The sequence below is a fragment of the Carettochelys insculpta genome, chromosome 21, assembly GCF_033958435.1.
Source record: "Carettochelys insculpta isolate YL-2023 chromosome 21, ASM3395843v1, whole genome shotgun sequence".
Taxonomy (NCBI): Eukaryota; Metazoa; Chordata; order Testudines; family Carettochelyidae; genus Carettochelys; species Carettochelys insculpta.
Window position 1 is genome coordinate 2,222,794 of NC_134157.1, and position 22,699 is coordinate 2,245,492.

The 22,699-nt window shown below is 44.2% G+C and overlaps 2 protein-coding genes across 3 annotated transcripts in view; one reads left to right on the top strand and one right to left on the bottom strand.

Moving 5' to 3' along the window:
- MAN1B1 (mannosidase alpha class 1B member 1) overlaps nucleotides 1–16,294 on the top strand; it is a 29,085-nt gene extending 12,791 nt beyond the window's left edge. For both annotated transcript variants that reach the window (XM_075015727.1, XM_075015728.1), the window contains exons 9-13: nucleotides 1,623–1,813; nucleotides 3,281–3,401; nucleotides 6,462–6,659; nucleotides 7,677–7,808; nucleotides 10,034–16,294. In XM_075015727.1, the coding sequence (XP_074871828.1) occupies nucleotides 1,623–1,813; nucleotides 3,281–3,401; nucleotides 6,462–6,659; nucleotides 7,677–7,808; nucleotides 10,034–10,237 (846 nt within the window). In that variant the 3' untranslated portion in view covers nucleotides 10,238–16,294. The remainder of the gene's footprint in view (nucleotides 1–1,622; nucleotides 1,814–3,280; nucleotides 3,402–6,461; nucleotides 6,660–7,676; nucleotides 7,809–10,033) is intronic.
- The window catches only part of DPP7 (dipeptidyl peptidase 7), a 32,080-nt gene continuing 25,434 nt past the window's right edge, over nucleotides 16,054–22,699 (bottom strand). Inside the window, exons 9-13 of the mRNA XM_075015731.1 lie at nucleotides 22,560–22,678; nucleotides 22,326–22,482; nucleotides 21,496–21,560; nucleotides 18,693–18,763; nucleotides 16,054–16,452 (exon numbers count right to left, since the gene is read on the bottom strand). Coding sequence (XP_074871832.1) covers nucleotides 16,332–16,452; nucleotides 18,693–18,763; nucleotides 21,496–21,560; nucleotides 22,326–22,482; nucleotides 22,560–22,678 — 533 coding nt within the window. The 3' untranslated portion in view covers nucleotides 16,054–16,331. The remainder of the gene's footprint in view (nucleotides 16,453–18,692; nucleotides 18,764–21,495; nucleotides 21,561–22,325; nucleotides 22,483–22,559; nucleotides 22,679–22,699) is intronic.

Consider the following 22,699-nt stretch of genomic DNA (forward strand, 5'->3'; position numbering starts at 1 on the left):
AATAGCCGCACAAGTTTTCTGGTTACTTGTGAATTCGTGATTCTTACAGTCTCTCAGCTAAAGAGAGTTAAATGACGTATCCAGTGGGAAGTGGGGGCTGGGGGGTGTAGGGAGAGAGGATTACTTTTTCTCTTTTTTTCTTTTTTTTTTTTTTTAATATCACAGAGCTCATAGTACAGGTGAATAATTGTTCCTTTCATAAGAAGCAATTTGCAAGAAAAAAATCCTTGTTTTTGGGATGCATATTGTATTTCTTGTGGTGGTTTTTGGACTAAATTACCTGTAACTGGTTTTTCAAAATACCAAGCTAAAGATAAACTATATGGAGCTGTAATCTTATTAGTACTTAAATTCTTTAGGAGGTGCTTTGATATTCCTTCATTAATGCTAGAATTGAAAGCAACAGAATTTCCTTCACAAGTGGCAGGTTTCTTATCAGTGACTCATTCCAATTATGGGCATGATGTGAAGGTTTTAGCTAAGAGAAAATATGCCCAAAGTACAGGTACTAACAATTTCAAAGGTAGCAGGAGATGTATTCTTTTTCTTTGGAGGTGGTTTTATATCTATATATTTTCCACTGCAGTTTTGATTTTTAATGAAACAAAAAAGCAGTCCTGTAGCACCTTAAAGACTAACAAAATAATTTATTAGGTGATGAGCTTTTGTGGGACAGACCCACTTCTTCAGATCTTGATTTTTAATGAGTTTACTTCACACAGTTCACAATTTTTTGTGTGTTTTAGTACTGCACTAACATTGTCTCTGTAAAATGTAAAAGGCTAAAGCGACTGGGCTTGATTCCTATAGCAACTGCGTTTAAGACTTTCAATCTTCTGAATTTTATGTAACAGTCACTCTTTTTAAAGTGAACGTCATATAGTTGCAGCAAAATGATTATTAAAAAAACCAGCAGGCATAACGTAATACTTACGTGTTTATATTGTTCCTGCATTTTTTCCTTAAACAAATAGGCCTATCTTGGCTCTTCCAAATTACTGCTATTAATGAAGGGCCCTTATTACTTTCCTGGATTTTTCCATGTCTTGTCTGCCACTGTGCTGCAAGTAGTTGAAGGATTCAGGTAGGGCCTTATGCAGTTACTTACAGGAACTAATGCAGTAAGTTATGCATGTGAAGTGGTCCGTAGCTGTATTCGTGTCATAAAAATCTGTTTGAATAATAAGCTGGTGCTGTTAGCAGCTTAAGTTGAACTACAGTATTACTGAGAAATATTTGCGCTTCACTGATCTCCTCCAGAACAGACGTGGTTAGAGGTGTTGCTGTTCAGTCACAACAAAGGCTAACCTATTGTTCTCACAGTTGGTGGTCTTTGACTTCTAAACTATTGAGGGACCTGATCTCACCAACATCACCACCCCTGGCTAGAGAGAGTTATGGTATTGAAAAGGAAAGGTGATTAAAAAAAAATCTTTTAACTATCCCCACTTCACATTTGCTGTAGTTTCTCTGAAGCCAGAAGCAGCCACTGTAATGGAAAAAGGAAAAATCCCACAACTACTGCCTGCTTGTGGCAATTTAAGTAACATTAAGCTGTGTACTTTCCTTCTCATTCAGTGTATGTTTTATCCTTTTTCTGTCCTTTCTCTCTCTCTCCTTAGAAAGCAGCAGATGCAGTGATGAAGCATGTACACTCCCTCTCTGGGAAGAATGATGGGCTGGTACCCATGTTCATAAACACCAACAGTGGGCAGTTCACTCATCTGGGTGTCTATACTCTGGGAGCCAGAGCTGACAGCTACTATGAGTATTTGCTCAAGCAATGGATCCAGGGTGGGAAAAAAGAAAATGAGTAAGTTCTTCCTATGTCCCTGTATCGGTTTAAGAATGATGTAAGTTGTAAGACTTGCTACCCTAGATGCCAGTTTAGAAGAAGGAGTATCTTATGCAGGCTCTGACGTGAGCATATTTGTGAGTAGTTTGAAAAAAAACCCACAACAATCTAGATCAGCCAACCTATTGGTAACTACAAAGCAATGTGGGGATCAGATTTCACCTTGCGACTCTGCTTCCCCCTACCCAGGGTGCTGAAGGTGGCGTTTGTTACGCATATGGGAGGGATTAAAATCCATTTGCTGCAGTTTCTGTTGTGTAGATAAAGTGCTGTTGGTTTTTAGGAAGTATTACTTTTATTTTGTCTCTCCAGAGATGACAGGCATTTGGCAGGCTCTGTTAGAGAGGAGTTAGTAAAGAACCTGCTGAACATCTGTGATTATCCCATTTTTAGCCCAATTATAAGACTTCTATTTTAATCCTTTGCCTTGGATTCCAGTATTTCTCTCTTGTCTGGTCTGGATAACTGGAAAGCACCTTGTTTTGGGATGAGAGGACTGGAAAGGTTTGTGGAACTAGGGCAGTGTTATTGTGGGAATGAGAGCCTTTCTGTCACATATATGCCTTTTGGAGATTAAACTTGCCTCCAGAAAAGGGACTCTCACAGTTAATTGTGCTGTCACCCCTCTTCTCATAATAAAACTTACTGCACCACCCCAAGGTGGAGGACTGAAACTTGACTACACCAGAACCTTCCCACCCTAAACTGAGGGGCCAAAGCACGAGGGCATCAGAGCCAGGCATGGGGCTTATAACCTGAGTCCCACTTCCCAGGGCTGAAGCTCATGGCCTTCAGCTTCAGCCATGTGCAGTGGGACTTGGGCTTCAGACCTGGGAGCCAGCAAGTGTAAGTCAGACCTGTTGATCCCCATTAAAATGGGGTTGCCACCCACTTGGGGATCCTAACCCACAGCTTGAGAAATGCTGCTCCTAGAGGAAGTCCCTGCAGATAAATATGAGGAAATCTTTAGGGGATACTAGTATGACTACTGGCAAAGCTGTAACTGTTGTGTAGATGTAAAACTTCAGTCTCAATTGGTTGTGAGTCCAGCATCTTTCACAAGAATTACAATTCACTGAACCCTTCTTTACTCTTCAAATTTGTTTTAATTATCAGGCTAGTCTCAGAAATCAATATATTATTAAGAGTTTTTCTCCTAAATACCTCTGAAGGAAGCCAACACTGATTACGTGTAGTGCAGATATGTACCAGATGTGTTTTGTATACACAGGATTACTTGGATTTTTGCTAAGGTCTTTAGTCAAATATAAAACATTAAGAAATGCTTACTGAAATCAGATTGCAAGTTTCTGCTCTATAAAAAGTGAGGCCTTTGAGATGCATGTTGTATATCTAAAGTACAGTTGGATAAATCTACTTTAAAATGGGCTTATTGGGGTCAACCAGGAATTGTTTTAATTTCAGACTATTGGAAGATTACATGAAAGCTATAGAAGGGGTGAAAAAGCACCTACTTCGGAGATCACAACCCAGGAAGCTTACTTTTGTAGGTGAACTCGCACACGGCCATTTCAGTGCCAAGATGGTAAGCATGCGTACCTGACTTTTTTTGCATGGCTCTCACAAGTATCATTGTATTCCCCCTCAGCTCTTTATAGTTTTGTAGGAGAGAGATCTTGAGTACAGAAGTTACAATAGCTATTTGATCAAATGTTTATTGTATATGTGTGAACCAAAGGTTTTGATAGTGGCTGATGGAAGATCGAAAAACTGACAGGTGAAAACTGGCCAAGGATCCTTGGAATCCACCTTGTGCATTTTGACTATACTATGATAGCGTAGGAAGGGTGGTGGTTTTATTTCTTTCTGTTCATTCTGTGGACAGGTGCTATCTTAGTTTGCAAGGCAGCTGGATTCAGGTCACTGTAGCTAGGTTACAGGTAACAGTCCCTGCTGTGGACTGAGGCCCTTTCTTAAGCTTTTATTTGCTGATCGGAATCTCCCTGTGAGTTTCCCCTGTCCTTCTGCTGCAGTAAACACATTCAGTGCAATCATGTGTTACATCATTCCAGCACTGAGATAATGACTATTCTGTGTATTATTCTTTTTTTCTACAATGGAAAAATACAAGGAAACAGACAATCTAGTTAGAGCACATGTGGAAGCCAGGTGATTTGGAAGTTCCCTTATTAGCTCCGCTGCAAATCTACTGTGTGACTTTGGGCAAATTTCTCTATCTCTTATTTCCTGCCTTTTAATTGGCAAATATGTGGAAATATATGAAATTCTATACATGTGTTATACAAGATGTCAGATTCTTTTTAAAAAAAACCCATGAATGAACTCCTCTTTGCAAAAGTTCTCTGAGTGCTTTCTGTGTAAAATATCATATAAAAAAATTGACAAATATTTAAGCAGTGCTTAGCTAATGTATGTGTATATCTGCCCTCTTAACATTGTATGGTCAGACACTTTTACAGAATTTCATTTATCATATCTGCTTGAAGGATATGGCTGGTACCTCACCATACCTGACTAGTTAAAAAGCTGTTAGTGTTGTTACAGAAAACTCTTTCATATCTGGCATTCTATTATCCAGAACTCTCAAATAACCAGCATTTTAACCATAAATAAATGTTAGTTACATTTCCCATAAGTACAGTAATAGTGAAAATAAATACAAAGAAATATAACAGATGGAGCATAAGTTTACAGTTTACAATACTATTGTTGTTGGTAAATAAAGTAGTCTGTATGCATTTTTGCTTATTTCTTAAGATCTAATCCTGTTTTTCTTTCGAGTTGTACGTTGCTAGGTATACCTCTCTCTTATGCAGAATATTTGAATATCTGGCAACTTCCTGGTCCCGGGGCTGCCGGATGTGAAAGAGTTTACAGTACTTCAGTCTCCATATACTGATATTGCTGCCGATATTGATCACTGCCTGTTGAATTGGATGGTGACCTGGAACGCTCTGCACAGATGTTTTCTGGGAGCCTTGTTAACATAGGCTCATCCACTCTGGCCACATCTACACTAGCAAGTTGTTTTGGAAAATCAGGCCCTTTTTTGAAAGAACACATCGAGCATCCACAGACAGAATGCACTCTTTTGAGCCGAAATCGAAAGAATGCGTCTCTTCTTCCAGAAGCCCTCTTCCACTCCTGCATTGGGAAGAGCGCCTCCTTTCGAAAGCTTCTTTGGGGGGGAAAAAAAACATGTGGATGCTCCATGAGCCCTTTTCCCAAAAAAGCAGTCCTCCTGGTGCCATATTTTTTGATCCCTGGCCCATTCTTTTGAAAGAGCGGGGACTGTGTGGACACTCTCTCTCAAAAGAGCAGATTGATCTTTTGATCCGCTTTCTTGTGTGTGGACGCAATCCTTTGAAAAAGATCTTCCGGAAGCTCATCTTTCGAAAGATCGCTGTAGTGGAGACATGGGCATTCTGAGATTGGCAAGTATGGTGATTGTGGTGGTCGGTACCTGGTCATCCCTCTGGAAAGGCAGAAATGAATAAAGCTCCAAATTTAATCTGTAGTCTGTTATTCACAATATCAGTAGTGCATTGGCCTTACTGAAAGGGACTTTTAATCTTCTTGTAAACTGAATTGCCATGACAATTATACATGACATAGGTTCCCAACTTGTTCATGTGCTGGCTTTGTTGACTATTAAATCATTAACATAACATTTCACAGTATTCTTGAAAAGATAACTACATGTGGTTTTGTTGCCTTGGAGTGTTGCACATCCCTTTAAGTGATAACTGAATAATAAAGCTGCAGGGTGTAAAAATTCTGAAGGAAAGATCCTTGTAACCCTTGTGCTCCTCCTGCTGCAGAGGAAGAAAATCCAATGTCATTGTGTGAAATGTTGGCTGTGTACAGGGCAATGCTGAAGAAGCCTGACTTCAGGTATCAGGTTTCTGACACTCACATGGATAATAATAATAATGGATCCAGTAATAACTATTATGATCATTAAAGTGAATTTTAAAAAGTTCTAGTGCTAGGAAAGAGGTTCAACTTTACCCCAAACTTTGTTATATTCATATTAAGAGGATTGGATCAGCTTGTAAGCTCTCTGGACCATTTAAAATGTTTAAAAGAATCTCCTTAAAGCATCACACAAAGTTATGATGTGATATAAAAGGACACTGACAACTTCAATTTTTTTCAGCTTGATGCTTTCTGAGAGAATCTCATTGAAATGTTTTGTCTGAATTCTTTTAAAAACAAATTTTATAATTTTTTTTTGTTCCCCTCGTGATTTGATTTCTAAAGGTCATTCAGTTTGTCCTTGCTAATTGGCGGTACAGGCTAACAAAGAAACTGACTTTACAGAACGTATTATGAAATACACCAGGCAGATTGAACAAGATGAGATTTTTTGTTCCACAATCATCTTTTGGTTTTAATAATTTAAGGTGGTACAAATATCAATTGCAGCTACAAGATCTTGTGACTTCAAATTGACAGGGAGCGTCTTTCAGTAAGGGCACCAGCCTCATGTCACGCTACATTTCTATGTAACAAATAATTGTGGTCTTTAAGTGCGCTCTCTGCTTATTGTACTGATACCAGGAAGTTAAAAGTATTATTTGTTTTAATATTTCTCACAGCAGATGGTGCCTTTGTCTTGCAGGATCATCTAGTTTGCTTCTTGCCTGGAACATTGGCTCTTGGTGCTCACAATGGCCTACCTGCTGATCACATGGAGCTGGCCAAAGCCCTCATAGAAACTTGCTACCAGATGTATGCTCAGGTAGAGACAGGCCTGAGCCCAGAGATTGTGCACTTCAATCTCCGTGCACAAAAGGACCAGAAGGATGTGGAGATCAAGGTAAACAGCTCTATACAAGTACCACTACAAACTGACTGCTGTATATCTCTTGCTTTGCATAGCTCTGTGCAGTATCACATTATTGCTATGAAAATCCCAGTAGAATTTCTACACCTGGAGAAGTATGTTTCTTGTTCTGATGGGTAAACTTCCTCTCGCAGTCTCTCCACATGCAAACACTCACTAGGCTTTACATTTTTGAATGATCTCTTAACATTCACAAGATGAGTTGGATATAACTATTTGAGGCATGTATGAGAGAGGAGGCTCATACAAATGTAGGGTTGGAAGTGACCTTGAGAAGTCAAGTCCACCCATGCAAAGGCAGAACTAAGGAAAACTATCCCTGAGGGGTTTGTCGACCTGTTCTTTACAACCTCCCATGACAGGAATTGTGTATCCTCCCTTCAAAGCCTAGTCTATAGCTTAATGACCTTTTATAATTAAAAAGTTTCTTCTGACATCTAACCTAAATCTCCCTTGCTGCAGATTAAGCTCATTATTTCTGTTTTACCTTCACTGGACATGGAGCACAAATGATCACAGTTCTCTTTATGGCAACATATTTGAAGACAGTCATTAGGTCTTGCCTCAGTCTTTTTCTCAAGACTAAACACGTCCAGTTCTTTTAATCTTTCTTCATAGTCATATCTCCTAAACCTTTTATTGTTTTGATTGCTCTCCTCTGGACGCTCTCTTCATGTTATCCAGGGCTTCCCTAAAGTGTGGCACTGAGAACTGGACACAATACTCCACCGGAGGCCTTACCAATGCTGAGCTGAGTGGGCCTGTTACCTCCTGACTCTTACACAAGACGTTTTTTACAACTGCATTGCACTGACTCATATGCAATTTGTGATCCTTTATCGCCCAGGATCCTTCTCAGCAGTATTACTAGCTAGGCAGTTAATTATTCCCAGTAGTCACCAAAGAAGCTACAAGGTGTAGTCCAACTAGTATTGCTCTCTGATATGTGTCCTGTTCCATGACTGAATTACGATCTTTGCTTTTTGACAGCCTGCAGATAGGCACAACCTGCTGCGACCTGAAACTGTGGAGAGCCTGTTCTACATGTACAGATTCACTGGCGATAAGAAATACCAAGACTGGGGTTGGGAGATCTTGCAGAACTTCAATAAATATACACGGGTAAGGCCAGAGCATTGCGCAGCGACGGTCTCAGGACCGTAGCTAGGCAAAGTGTTCTGGCATATAGGGACTTTCAGTAAAGCTCAAATTGCTCATTTTCCAAGCACCATAAAATATCTCATTGGTCAAACGAAGCATAAAGAGCATGACAGGCTTCAAGGCACAGTACATATTATGCTCTATGTACTTGCCTTATGCATTTAGTACTTAGCCCATTAAAGACTTTTCATTATATTGATAATAGCTGTGTATTAAGAGAATGATGATGAATTATTTTTAAGTTGTTGGAACAGAGCTGTCAGCAGCACAAAAATGCTGACCCATGTCCAAACAAGTTTTGTTTTGTTTTGTTTTCAAGGGGGGGTCTCAGCATTAACCTTTAGCAGTTGCAGTTCAAATTTCTAAGGGACTAGGATTTTTTTCATGCCAATACAAAGTAGCTTCATGGTAACTCGCTGACTGCAAAGCATCAGTTGCTCTAACTGCCAAGATACACATAGCTGTCTATGAACGTGTGTTCCTAGTGTCCATTAAATCAGGAGTTCTCAGCCTTTTTCTATCTGAGATTCCACTCCCTGCCCACCCCCCACACTCTCAACTTGCTAGAAGAACTCTGGTGCCCAGCAGGGTGGAGGGTTGGGGGCCATGTGGCTCTGGCCACCAGGCGCAGGCAGCCCTCAGGCATGGGCATAGTTTGACTTCTGTTTTGAGAGGGTGGGTCCCAGGGGGCCACAGGCCAGCTCCACACAATGGGACCCAAGGAGGGAGTGCCCTCTTCATCACCTGACTTACCTCAGCAGACAACCCAGTCTGCTTGGTTTGGGGGGATAGGGCAGCCACAAATTATACCTGGGGGGGCCAGGAACTCAGCTCTAAAAGTTTAAAAAACTTCTTAGCTTGCAGGGGGACGGGTGGCTGGGGGACTCTGTGCAGACGGGTAGCTCAGGGTGGAAGAGAGAGGTAGTGGGTGGCTGTGTGCAGGAAGATGAGGTAACCCAGGGTACAGGGAGAAATATAGCTGGATGCTGTGTGCTGGGAGGACCCCCTCCACAGTCGTTGCTCACTGAGGGCTCTGCTCAGGTGGCTCTTACTGTCTATGTGAGCAGTCAAGGGGGTCTGGGAGCTGAGACGCAGCTGCAGCCCTGGACACCAGCAGCAGGAGATCGGGAGATGCTGTGGCTGCCCTCTCCAGATACTGCCAGGCTCCAGCCTCTGAGCAGGCCGGGGTGTGGGACTTCAAGGGACTTGGGAAGGAGCTGTCCGAAGGACTGACCCACTCTGAGTAAGGCTCTGTAGTTCAGGGCTGTGTGGTTAGCAGCACCTCTTCTGCTCCCCCAACTCTGCCCATGGGCTTGAAGCTTCACCCTGGTAGAAGTTGCTGCTGGTTGGGGTTCAGGTGTGAGCTCCACAGCCCGCATGGAGGTTGCCGACCCTGAATTGAGAGCCGCTGTGTAAGATGAGTAGTGATGGTGACGAAACATTCTGTTTCACAAATGGGACGTCATTCCCCTAAAACTTATCTTTTAACAAAGATCTCTTGATAAACTTTGAGTACAGCCAAGTTTCACTGATCCGTCTTTGAAGCTCTCTGCAGAGTCTGCTGTGATCATGTCAGAGTTAACACACTAAGCAAGATCTGGCTGGTCTAGTACAATAGCTGAGTGGAAGGTTTCAAAGGAAAAAAGAATGCTGCAGAAGGTAGTGCTAATGTCTACGAACATTTATATTGAGACAGTGCCCCAGTACAACCTCAGAGGAGCACAGTTTCTAGATGTATTTTTTGGATGAGCTGTAAAATTATGGACCCCATTGCTTAGGGCCATAGGATCTTTCTTGACCTTTGCTCAAGAGTATTGGTATTAACTCAGTTGTCCTGACCAATTACACCCTGTCAATTACAATAATTGCCTCAAATTTCTTCTGCAGTTTTGATTGGTCATTGTCCTCTTCACTTGTTTTAGTAGCATTTTTCTGCTGGTAAACCTGGAGCATTTCACATGATATGGCTTCATTTTCTCTGTAATTTGTGTATACATTTGTAAAGTGCTTTGGAATCCTGCCGAATTGAAATTCTCTGTGTTAGTTGCAGAATATTATTTTGAAAGCTGTGCGTGCTTTTCCAATGCTTATTTTCACCTTTTTAAATCAAAATTGAGATTTGTAGATAAATCAAGTTCTTTTTGGGTTTTATAAATATACAGCATTGTTAATTGCCTTTTGCACAGGTTTCTTCTGGTGGTTATACTTCGATTAACAACGTCCAGAACCCCAGTAACCCGGAGCCAAGAGATAAGATGGAAAGCTTCTTTCTTGGGGAAACACTCAAGTATATGTTTCTGCTATTTTCAGATGATGTAGACCTAATCAATCTTGACAAGTATGTATTTAACACAGAAGCTCATCCCCTTCCCATCTGGGCACCAGCATAGAAGTACTGTGTGTCCCTTCTGCAGCAGAATACTATTACGTTGAGTCACTTTATTGTTTGAACTGGGGTAGCAGAGAATTGCTATTTGCCGTTGCTTATGACTTTTTTTTAAAGTTGGAAGAGCATCTCCAATTTAGAGAAATCTGTCAGTCTTACATCTAATTCCAGGCTTTAGCTCGGGGATGGACAACCTGTGCACGTTATACTGCTTTACCTGGATTTGATGCAGCCATCAGGTTGGGAAAGCAATTGCATTGTGGACCCTGCTTTTCATAGGTCTCTGAGCAACCAGAGGCTCGCTCATTCTCGGTACATTTGGTTAGATTTCAAGACAAAGGCAAGTTGTATAGCACAGGCTTGCCTCTGGAGAGAAGGGTGTATTGAAGAGCGTGACTCCAGCTCATTTGATTGTATGAGCTTCTAATAGCGCCACACGGTATGTGGGGTAAACAAAGAGCTATGCCATTTTCCCAATAAAAGTGGGGATGTCAGTAATGTTGCTGACGCTTTGATCTCCTTCCAAACCAATGAGCTGTGCAGCGTTATGTTTTGAAGAAAGAAGTTACAAAAGCATCTGCAGTACAGTATCTGAATTTTATTGTGCACTTTGAACAATGTCTTAGAACTGTGGCTAAAATGAACAATGGAAAGTTGAGTACAGAACTTGCTGCTGATTTGGCTCAAAGAGGTGTACAATTTTGTAGATGTATTGCAACTTTTTTAACTTATCTGCAGGAATGCAGGAGACTGTGAAAAGCTAACAATGTACGTGTGTGCATATATCTATCTATCTATATCTATATATATTTGTATCAGTTAGACTCAGGTATTCTGACTGAAAGCTGCTTTGTGAGATTGGGCTATAGGAAGACTGGTGAGCACATTTGGTGCAATTCAAACTCTCAACCTCCTTTCAGATCCTGTATTTTAAAAATGTTAGGTTGGATCAGTGAGGCTTGCCATTGTACAGAGTAATTCCTATTATTTGTCTTGCTATGAATTAACAAGGAGAGAGTGTCAGTTTTTTTTTTTTGTTTGAAGCACCTTGCTTGAAGCTATTACATTTATCTGGAATTAAATGTAGATGGTCTGAGGGTCTTCTAAAGTGGGTTCAAAATGTGGTCTTACTGCAGGGCATCCTTACTGCAGGGCACCCTCTTGCTAGTACTGCCAGTAGAGTCGTGGAGGGTTGTTTGCCTGCTCTGTGGCAAAACAGACCTAGTGTTTATGTGTAAAAGTGTCTTCTAGGAGCCTAGGGGTCTTGGATTTTTATTTCTAGATATGAGTGTAAAACACTTTTTTTCTTCTAATTCTGTAGCTAACTTATGCAGTCCTGTGCATAGCAGTAAGTTGTAGGAGAAAAGTGCAAGTTCACATGGATTTTAGGGTTTCTTTTACAGTCAGCATTTCTGTTGCCGCAGATCTCACTCATGATGAGAGATTACAGGTACGTGTGTAGAGGCATAAGCCACTCTCAATTTGGGGCTCAGAAATCATGGTGATATAAAGCTGACCCATAGCAATTCACTTTCAATTCTATTTGTAGACTTAACTGTAAATGCAGCTGTTTTGTAAAATAACCAATGTCTTTATAGCTTGTCTTGCACAGACTTTGTCTTGATAGAGTAGGACATTATTGCAGTCTCTGGACCACTTTTTAATCTTTAGGCTGTACTCATCATTCCTTGTACTGATGATGGCTCATGAAAATGAAGAAAGAATTACTGAAAATTGTATGTGTTTATACATATCTTTTAAAAATTTTTTGATGCTGTGAGTTGGGGATTTCCTGATATGACAGGCTAATGCAGAATGAGGTGATCCACAAATTCAGGAACTTTAAAAATAATCTTGGAATTCACAAGATCTCCCCTTTAAGTGCACATTGGAATTTAGAAGCCATACATGAAACTAAACAATTGTTTTGTTGCTTGATTTCCACAAGGTTCGTAAGAATTCCAGAGTGTGCTGATTGTATTTAAAGGAGCTTAAGAGCTGATTTTCAGCAGGTGGATATACACCTTAGTGCAGAGACCATATGCAAGACTTTGTCTTACTTAAGCCCTGTGCTGTGCTAAGGTCATAAAGTGCAGCTGTACTCTCAGAGGAATTTGACTGCAAAAATATAGTATTAGTTCCATATTGCATAAGATCATTATACAAGTAGAAGAAACCTCTCCCCGCAGCCTAAATTTCTATTCGAAACAAAGCTATTGCTCTGATTTATTTCTTCTCTTATTTTGTGCTTTTTTTAGGAAACTAACTGACCCTAACTCTGGTGGCTTTTTATCAGATCTGACCTTTTTGCTAAGCGTTGCTTAATATTGGGCAACATTCTGTTCAGTGTGGAACAGAAACCAAATGTCAGTTTGAAACTATCACGTATTACACCTGAAACAAGTAGGGTCTAAATAATCTGACAGTTGGCAGTCTGCTCCCTTTCTGACTATTGAAGAGGAAGCTTTAATTGCTTTTGTCATGACCTGCTTCCATACCCCCTCAAATATACTTTCTTGTCTCTGATCTGTGACATTTAAAGGCGCAGTACTCCACCTTGAAGGCACAGCACATCATCTTCCTACTTTCCAGGCCTGATAGGACCAGTGCTCATTCTTGGTTGGAACACTTCCATTCAGGTACTTCGTGGTCCTTTGAACCAAAGCCTTAAGTGCAGTGAATATAATCCATCTACTTGGCATCTACACTTACTGAATCACTTCCATACACAAATAATGACCTGTTGTGGAAAGGCCATAATTTAATCCTGTGATGTTAAAAACCCTTTTGCCATGAGCTTCAGTGCCTTGTCTAATTCAAACAAAACAAAGTGCACGCGCTCATACTAATCATTCATACTTGTGACTGTCTCTACTGAGGAATAAATACTGCTTGGTTTGTTATCTGTGGTCAGTCAGGAAGTACTGCATACTTACAGGGTGAGTCTAGTAGTAGGGTCTCATCTAGGTACCACAGAGTTTAAACCAGGACTTGGAAAAATCTCCATTAGCCCACAATATATCTGAAGGATGGATATGGGTCAGAAGTGAAATCTGTTTTTGGAAAAAACAACCCTACTGCTACCCTTAGGTACAGGCATGTCTACCAAAGTGCTATGCCTTGGGTCTGCTTCATATTTTATGTGGACCTGTTAGGAATCAGATTAAATCTGAAGTGTTAGTCATCTTCTCCAACTGCTCAGAGGGAAAGAAGCTTTGTTTTCAATTCCCCTAGTGCCTCACTGTCATGAGCGGTTGAGGAGGGGTCAAGTTTCTTCCATGGTAGCCTTTTTTAGCCTTTTTATGGTGGTGCTCCTCTGAAAGTACAGTACTTATTCCTGTAGCTGTGAGTTTTTCCAAGAAGCAGACTGAAAATGAAAGACATTGGAACTCCTTGCCAGAAGGTTTTGTGAAGACCAGCACGTTAATGGGGTTCAAAAAAGAACTAGACAAATTCATGGAGATTAGGTCCATCAGCAGATGGTGGCCAGGATGGGTAGGAATGATGTTCCTAGCCTATATCAGAGGCTGGAAATGGATGACCGGAGAGGGATCACTTGATGATCAACTGTTCCATTCCCTTTGGGGCATCTGGCATTGACCACTGTTGGAAGACAGGATACTGGGCTAGATGGACCTTTGGTCTGATCCAGTATGGCCGTTCTTATGATGTATTGCTGCTCTCAGGATTCTGAATAGTAGCAGTGAAACTGACAAGTCTGGCTAGTTTCATGTTACTACTTGGTAGTCTGCAGTAGCTCTGTGGTTGCAGCCATAAAGAAAATACTGCATTTATTCACTGGTGGAGGGTTATTGGCACAATGCAAAGGACTAAAAACTTCCATTTTTTAAATGAAATGTTAAGTAATTTTGGAAGTGATCATGCAAGCTTTCTTACTACCCAAGGAAAGTTTCTGACTTGTGTGGATTTTTCCAAATCTGAGTTAAGATATTATTTCTGTAGCCACCAGCTGCATTTCTGGAACTCGCCCCTACCCTCCATATGACTGCGTATGAAATTATAGTGGAATATAGAGTTCTGTTAACATAGCCACAGTTAGAGGTCTTAAATGAAGCAGGCTGGGCTTGGGCTGAGTTGGTGGGAAATATCTGCTCCTCCTGCCGGCTGGTGAATGCATGTCTTATGAAAGCATTTCTAGTTCTCTCCCTGTTTCTCTAAGCCAGTTATTTTTATTTCCAGGAAATGGTGTACAGTCTTGCAATAGTTGTGGCTATCTCAGTTGCCTCATTATAGGATACACTTGACAATGAGGTTTCCTCCCTGTATACCATTTTGTTTTACCCAGGGCATAAAAACTATTTAAGGAAATCGGTGCTGAACTGGTGCCAATTTTGCCCGCCACAGAAATGTGCAGTAAATTGTGAAGCATGACTCTTCCTTCCCCCAACATCTGCATTTGATGGAGCTACTTGTGACAAGATGAAAGCTAAAGTATGCCTCTGGGTCTTGTAGTATCCAACTTATCCCCACACTATATCGTGCAAAAGCCATTACTGTTTGACCTCACCAGTGTTGCTTGTACTTACACTTCACAGCCTTTCCTTTTTTAGCCACTTTCAGGCATTAGATTTGTTCCTGCGTAGGAGATAATCTACAGTTGTGGCTGTCCAGGGGCTGGGAATGCTAGAAAGGAAGTATGATCAAGAAGTGACTCCTGTAGCACAACAAGGATAAAAGGTTGCCAAGAGAGACATCCAGCAGGCCTTGGCTTATCTTGGGAGCTAGAGGTGGGCAACTTATTTGTGGGGAGTGGCGGGTGACTTTACTCTTCTTCCTGTCTCTTCCCCCATAGTGACGTTTAGCAACTCCTCTCATGAGGCACTATGAACCCTGGAGTGCTTCCGCACTAACCTGTGTGAATCTACTTACTGTTCCCTGCCCTGTGTGGGAAACTTACTCCTGGTTGCTGGAGGCTCTGCTTTGAACTATGTCAAAAAATATCCATGAGTGGCCCAAGTATCTGTATGAACCAACTATGACATGATGGAAGCAGAGATCCCCCAGATTAATATCAACCAGCACTGAACGCTTTGCTGAGTAATGGTCCGAACCTGAACAAGTGCTGCACTATGCCCACCTAAGGAACATGAGCCTGGGATGACCTCTTGGTGGTGGCTTTCCAAATGCTTTTCCCACCCTGTGCAATCATTGTAAGTTGATCTATTCCACTTTACTGCATATAATTAATTACTCAGATGTAATATTTTTGCAGTCTTGCTAGTATTTATTGGTACACGGTATTTGCAGTAGGTAAGAGTCTACCTGTTAATCTGCAAAGGTGAATTTATTTCACTTCAAAAGGTGAGAGAAATGCCCTTTTTATACCCTCTTTGGTGGAATTCTATCACATACTTTAATAAACTTGTAATTTATTTTAAAATGTGTAGGTGTCTTATTGGAAGTGACTTACTCACAATGCTGTTTCCAGTACAATGAAGTTACTGCAATGTGGACAACTGGACAGTGTACACCCCCCAGACTTTACACTCTCCAATGCAGCAGAGTAACCCATACATTTTTAAACAGTCAAAATAAGCTTTCGGGATAAACTGGTCTCTTCAGCTTATGCCTACAGCTCGCTGATCTTTACAACTAGTACCCTCACTCTACTGCACAAATCACTTAAGAGCACTGTTAGCATTTCTTTGAAGATGACGTTTCTAGCAGAACATAAGCTTACATGTACCCTCCAGCTTTGTGTAATACTAGAGGTCGCTGTGGGCTGTGAATAATTATGCCTTCCTCTCTCATTCTGATAAGCATGTACATGACATAGGACCCATTTCATTAAGAATGGTCTAACACTTCCAAGCTTTTATTCTCTCCTCCCGTTACAATTACAGCATTGCTACGGTAAGCTCTGGCCAATACAAAGTGCTGTTGCCTTCAGTAAATGGATTTGGCCTACTTGTTTTCTTTTGAAAGACTTGATTAATTCACAGGACACTTTAAACAGGTGAATTTTCTTCCGCGTGGTAGAACCACTTACACTGACATTTTCATTATATGGTCAGTTCAGACTTCTCTCCTCGGACTGCCACCCTTGTGTGCTCTGGCGAGTGGCTGGCTGGATATCTTCACTTTGACATCTTCTCCCAGGCCTTCTCAGTCCTTGCAGATTTCACCCAGTCATGGATAATTCTTGCTTCTAGGTTGCGTGCATCTGTCACAGATGGTGGATCAGCTGGATTGTGTCCTCTGTGGGGAATGCCAGGCAACAGACGAGAGTTAGTTGTCCATATCCCAACATGAGCATACAGGTACTCAGAGGCCATAGCAGTCAGGCTCAGGATTTCATTTGTAAACAGTCCAGTAGAGGCGGGGAACCTTTTCTGGAGCAAGGACCACTGACCCACAGAAAAATCAGGTAAGGGCCACACACAAATGAGAAGCACAAAAACCCCAAACCCCACAAACACAATCCTCGCTGAGCTGGCCCGCAACCGCAAAGCAGGGGCAAGAAAAAAACCTCATCTTATTCATGGAACTTGAGGCATCAGCATCCCCCTTGCTGTCCAGCCCAACAGGGAGGAAGGGCTGCCGCGGCTCAGGGCCTCCCCCCGCCCCCGACCAGATTCTTCTGGGGGCCCAGGGCTAGATTTCGTCAGTCTCCCCTATTTTTGGCCCTGGAGCCTGGGCTTAGGGCATGGTTTCCCAAACGGGAGGGTGTCACGAAATTCCAGGGGGGTGCGTGCAAAGCAACCCAGCCCCCCCAGTAATGCTCCCCACCCAAAGAAAGAGCCAGGCTTTGCTTCCAGCTGTCAGCCGCTGCTTTTTTTACGTGGATGATTGGATGATTCAGTGCAGCTGCTATAAGAACCAGGCAGCTGGCGAAGACCCACATGGAGTTAGCTGCCTCCTGTAAAGGTGAGTGAATGTGGGTTGCAGCAGGAGGGAGAGGAGGATGGGGTTAGATGGGGGGCTTGGGGGTGCCTGGCTTTGTGTGAGGGCAGGGGCTTCAGCGGGTGGATTGCAGGGCTTGTGGGGTTCAGGCAGCTCGGGCTGGCAAGAGGGTGGCTGGCCCCAGAAGCGTGGGGCTCGGGCGGCTGGTGGGCAGGCAGCTTGTCCTGGCAGTGCAGATCTCAGGTGGGTGAGTGGCTGGTGCAGGCAGCTCTGGGAGCCGGCACAGGGCTCAGGCACCCAGCCAGCTGGGACTGCAGCAGACACCGACAAGGAACCAAGAAAAACTATCTGTGCTTATTTTTAATTTTAAATAACTTTATATCAAATTTTTGTGTTTGTTTTAAATTACAAATTGAATTTTTTGTTAAAAGTGGGGGGTTGGATGATGGTGAAGAAGAGGTGGGGGGTGTGTGAGGGTTCCCCAGAAATCAAATGGGGCGTGATGCCGAAAAGTTTGGGAACCACTGGCTTAGGGCATGCCAGGGGGCTTCCAGGGAGTAGCTGAGGTGGGAGTGTGAGGTCTGGGTCTGAGGCAGGATGCAGGAGTGGGCTGGGAGGGAGGGTGCTGGGTCGGGAGAGGGGATTGGGGCACATACCTGGTGCAGCACCTGTTTGGAGGGTGGAGGCGGCATAGGTGGCCCCGGGCTGCCCTTTGCTTGCAGGCACTGCCCCCTGCTGCTTCTAGGCTAATGGAAGTGACCAGGCCAAAGCTGCTCCTTGTGCTGCCGTTCCCTCCCTACCACCTGGTGGAAGGGGGATACAGCCGTGCAGGGAACAGCTTCGCCCCACCAGGCCGAGCCAGCCATGCAGGGGCTTTAAGCACAGGCTCTCTGCTGCTTTTTCCCCTGCCCCCCACCCCACCAGCAGGACACCAGGGAACACTGAGGTTCTTGTGTCTAGGTTAGTTCCAGCCACAGAGAACAAGTCTGTAGCCATACTGCCTGCTTGCCATTCTACTGTACCACTTTCAACTACGCTAGGAGCGTACAACCCTGAGAAATAAGTTCCACTATAACCCAACGTACCCATGGGCAGGTGGCCTGCAGGCAGAGGAGCCCAGGGCTGCCCCGACTTTGGGGAGCCTGGGGTGTAAGGCACGCTGCTCCCCTCTGCTCAGTGTTCCAGGCCCTCCAGCCTTCCACTGAGGAAGAAAAGCTTGAGAGCTGGTATGTCATCATGCGGCACTCTGTGTAGGCCGTCATGAGTTATGGGGGCGGACTGCTGGCTTGAGGGGGGAGAGAAAGCACCTGTCTGTAAAGAAGCTTGCATTGAGAGCAACTTGGCTAGGGCCCTTCCTCCGCGGCACCACCAAGTGAACTTGATAAAACAGCAGGTTGGGACCAGCTACATTTCCATGCTCAGGGTGAGGCAGAGAGGTAAGAAACCAGCTCTTCTTCCAAAGCAGTGTTTCAGCAGCGTACTGCCCTGAGAGCCTGGTGGGCTGTCTCCTGCTGAGGGTACTATTCTTTCATTTTCGGGATCATCCAGTCCAAAGGGGAGGTAGGAAGCAAGCCTGAATGTGCCAGGATACGTACCTGAGATCCAGATGGTGAGCACCTCCCTTAATTGTTATTGCAGTTAGCGAAGAGCTGAGGTTACGTTTTATCTGGAACAATAAGATGTGCAAGTAAGAGTCCTTGTACCAGACCAGAGTGTGGAATACAGGCTTCAAAAATCAGAGCGAGAACTAGGCAGGGCAAGAGGACACTGACTGAGTTATTAGGAGGACAAGTAGTGGTTTGCCAAGATCACCATAAGCCCTTGTTTTCCTCCCACTCCCAATAAGTCAAATCTACTCTCCGAAATGAAAGTGACGTTATACATAAAAAGTATCAACTTGTGTGTGCAGTTTTATTTCCCCAGTAGAACAATCTAACAGACCTTCCTGAACCGTGAGCTTTTCGGTGTTACCACTGGTCCATCGGACTGACAGATGATGCGAGAAAAGCTGAAGGACTCTGACTTTTTTGCCTCTGTCTTCACAGAAAAGATCAGCTCCCAGGGTGCTGCCCTGGGCAGCACAGTATGGGGAGGAGGTGGGCTGCCCTCAGTGGGGAAAGAGCAGGCTAAGAACTATTTAGAAAAGGACGACACACAAATCAAAGGGGCTGGATCTAATGCAGCTGAGGTGCTGAGGGAGTCGGCTGATGTGATTGCAGAGCTATTGGTCACTGTCTTTGAAAATTTGTGGTGACTGGGAGAGGTCCTGGGTGACTGGAAAAAGCAAACGTGGCACCCATCTTTAAAAAGGGAAAGAAGGAGAATTTGGGGGACTACAGACTGATCAACCTCACATCAGTCACCAGAAAAATCACAGAGCGGATCCTCAATGATTCCATTTTGAAGTGCTGGGAGGAAAAGAAAGCGATCAGGAATAGTCAACATGGATTCACCAAGGGCAAGTCGTGCCTGACCACCCTGATTGCCTTCTGTGACAAGGTAACTGGCTCTCGATATGCGGAAGGCAGTGGATGTGATACACCTTGATGTTAGCAAAGCTTTTGATACGATCTCCCATAGTATCCTTGCCAGCAAGGTAAAGAAGTATGGCTAGGCTAAATGGACTGTAAGATGAAGGGAAAGCTGGTTAGGTTGTTGGGCTCAACAGGTAATGATCAACAGCTTGATGCCAGGTTGGCGGTCAGTTTCAAGTGGAGCCCCCCAAGGGTCTGTTCTGAGGCTAATTCTGTTCAACGTCTATATTAATGACCTAGACAAGGGGGTGGATTGCACCCTCAGCAAGTTCACAGATGACACGAGGCTAGTGGGAGAGGCAGATACACTGAAGGGTAGGGATAGGGTCCCCAGTGAGCTAGACAAATTGGAGGATTGGGCCAAAAGAAATCTGATGAGGTTCAACAAGGACAAGTGCAGAGTCCAACACTTGGGATGGAAGAATCCCAGGCACCATTGCAGGCTCAGGATCAACTGGCTAAGCAGCAGGTCTGCAGAAAAAGACCTGGAGAATAAAGCAGATGGGAAGCTGGGTATGAGTATCGAGTGTGCCCTTGTCACGAAGGCGGCTAATGGCATATTGGGATGCATTATTAGGAGCACTGCCAGCAGATCTAAGGAAGCGATTATTTCCCTTTATCCAACACTGGTCAGGCCACAGCTGGAATACTGCATCCAATTCTGGGCCTCCCATTACAGAAAAGACGTGGATGCACTGGAGAGAATCCAGTGGAAGGTGACAAAAATGATCAGGGGGCTGGAGCACATGACTTACAAGGAAAGGCTGAGAGGTTTGGGCTTACTTAGTCTGCAAAAGAGTGTTTGTGGCGTGGGTTGAGCAGCCATCTGAAGCGGGGCTCTGAAGAGGATGGAGAGGGGCTGTTCTCAAATGTGTCATGACATAAGGAGCAAGGTCTCAAGCTGCAGTGGTGAAGGTCTAAGTTGACTGTTAGCAAAATTGTTTTGGCTAGGAGAGTAGTGAAGCTCTGTAAGGGGTTATCTAGAGAGAGGTGGTGGAATCTCCATCCCTTGAGGTTTTAAAGACCCAGCTTGACAAAGCCCTGGCTGGGATGATTTAGTTGGAATTGCTCCTGCTTTCAGCAGGGGGATGGACTTGATGAGCTCCTGAGGTCCCTTCCAACTCTATGGCCATGTCTACACTAACTGCTGATAGGAATAAGGGGATTTTGAAGTTCCCAGGGTCCTTTTGAAAAGGAGCCCCGTCTGGACGAGCCCTGACAGCAAAAAGCAGCAATTTCGAAGTGCCACGGCTGGCGGCATGCTAATGAGGCACTGAATATACATTTCAGCGCCTCATTAGCAATCTTTGAAATGGCCATTTGCACGTCCGTTTCGAAGATTTGGGCTGGTGCAGACGTAGCCTGTGATGCTATGCTGAGGAGAATGAATTCAGTTTTAGTTTGCACAAGTCTTATCTTCAGCCACTAGAAGCCAGGGTGATTGCTGTAGCTCAGAACAGGCAAGCAGCTGGCTTTCCCGTGGCAGAGGGAGTAAGAGGTCATACAGCCACAACTCGTTCTAGTCCAGTTTCACCAAATTCTGAGCCAGCAGAAGCTACTGCAAAGAGCTGTTACGGGTATCTACAATCAAGTGGTCACTGCTGCAGCAGAGCCAATATAATCAAATCCCCTTTTTAGCCCACGAACAGCCTCCCTGGTAGACTGTGACTGTTTGCCACAAATGTGCTGGGGCTACCAAACAACACAGCAAAAACACCTATTGAACAGGATGGGTGTTACCAACTGCTGACAGCCCAGTAGCCCTTGGACATTTCTGTGAGCCTGGCTTACCTCACCCCTTCTGCAGCGTTAACAGCTGGGGTATCTCCCACTTGTTCTCAGCCACCGTGGTGCAAATACTTACCCCACCCCCTGCCCATGGATCCAAGTCTCCGTTTGAAAATATGATGTTGCTTGCAGTTTTCAGGTCTGAAATTGACAGAGGTGACATCCGAGAGGCCTTGTTACTTTCCTGCTCTTTAACAAACCCTGTTTAGATACGTCAGCATGGGCGAAGGAGAGTGGAACATTTAAAAAATTCTTAGCACTTCCTTTTGGTCTTCCACTTGTTTGTAAGCGAAGCCCAGTATGGGCTGTTTAGAGGGCCAGGCTTAGAGTTCACCGCCACCATCACCCCGTCCCCAACTCAATGCACGCAGAAGTACCAGATGCTCAGAGGCAGAAACGAGGCTGTGCCAGGAAAAGACTGCTGCCCATTCTTACAGGAAGTAGCCGGCCCTGTCCAGCTGCAGCTCCACTCCCCACATGACCCGCACCACTCTCTGCTGGTGTCAGGCTGCTCTGTATGTGCAGGACCCAACAGGGAGGGAGGTCACAAGTCAAATGAGGAGCTGTGAAAAGCCAGCAGGATGTCAGAGCTGGGAGAGCGGGTCAGCGCCAGGCAAGAGGGCAGGGCACAGCAACAGTCAGAGAGGGATGGCAGTCGGGAAGCATTAGGGAAAAGGGGGAAGAGGAGGGACTGAAGACTGGTTGATTTGGCTGCAGTCTCTGAATGAGAGAAGCTGCGACTGTAAGAATTGCTTGCACCTGCAGTTCTGGGTCTATATTCGTGGTAAGTGAGCGAGCCCGGCCCCTCAATGCTATCAGCCATCCAGCCCAGAATGCCAGAGCGCCGGCGAGGTGCAGGGGAAGAAGGCAATCATGCCAAGGCAAAACCAGCTACACGCAGCTTACCGCTGCCCCAAAACATTGTCTGCAGCCAGTCCCTGCGCGGGTGCACGAGCCACTTGCTGAAGCAGTACTGCTGTCTCAGGGCCTCCGTGTACAGCATTTCAGGGAACATGTCTGTCACGTTGGTGCTGCTGAAGATTAAGTTCATCTCGGTACAAGCCTGCGATAGAAACAAAAACTGTCAGGATGGGAAGAGGGAGGATCTGTAAAGCCCACTGATTCTTTCAAGCCACATACCTGATAGTCCCACGCCTCAGCATCTGGGCCAGTCCCACAACCAGTCGGGTCAGCACATGTGATGTACTGTTTGTATATGTCGTAACATGGCACAGTCCCTGTTGAGTTGTAGAATACTCCTGGCAAGCAGAAAGATTGCT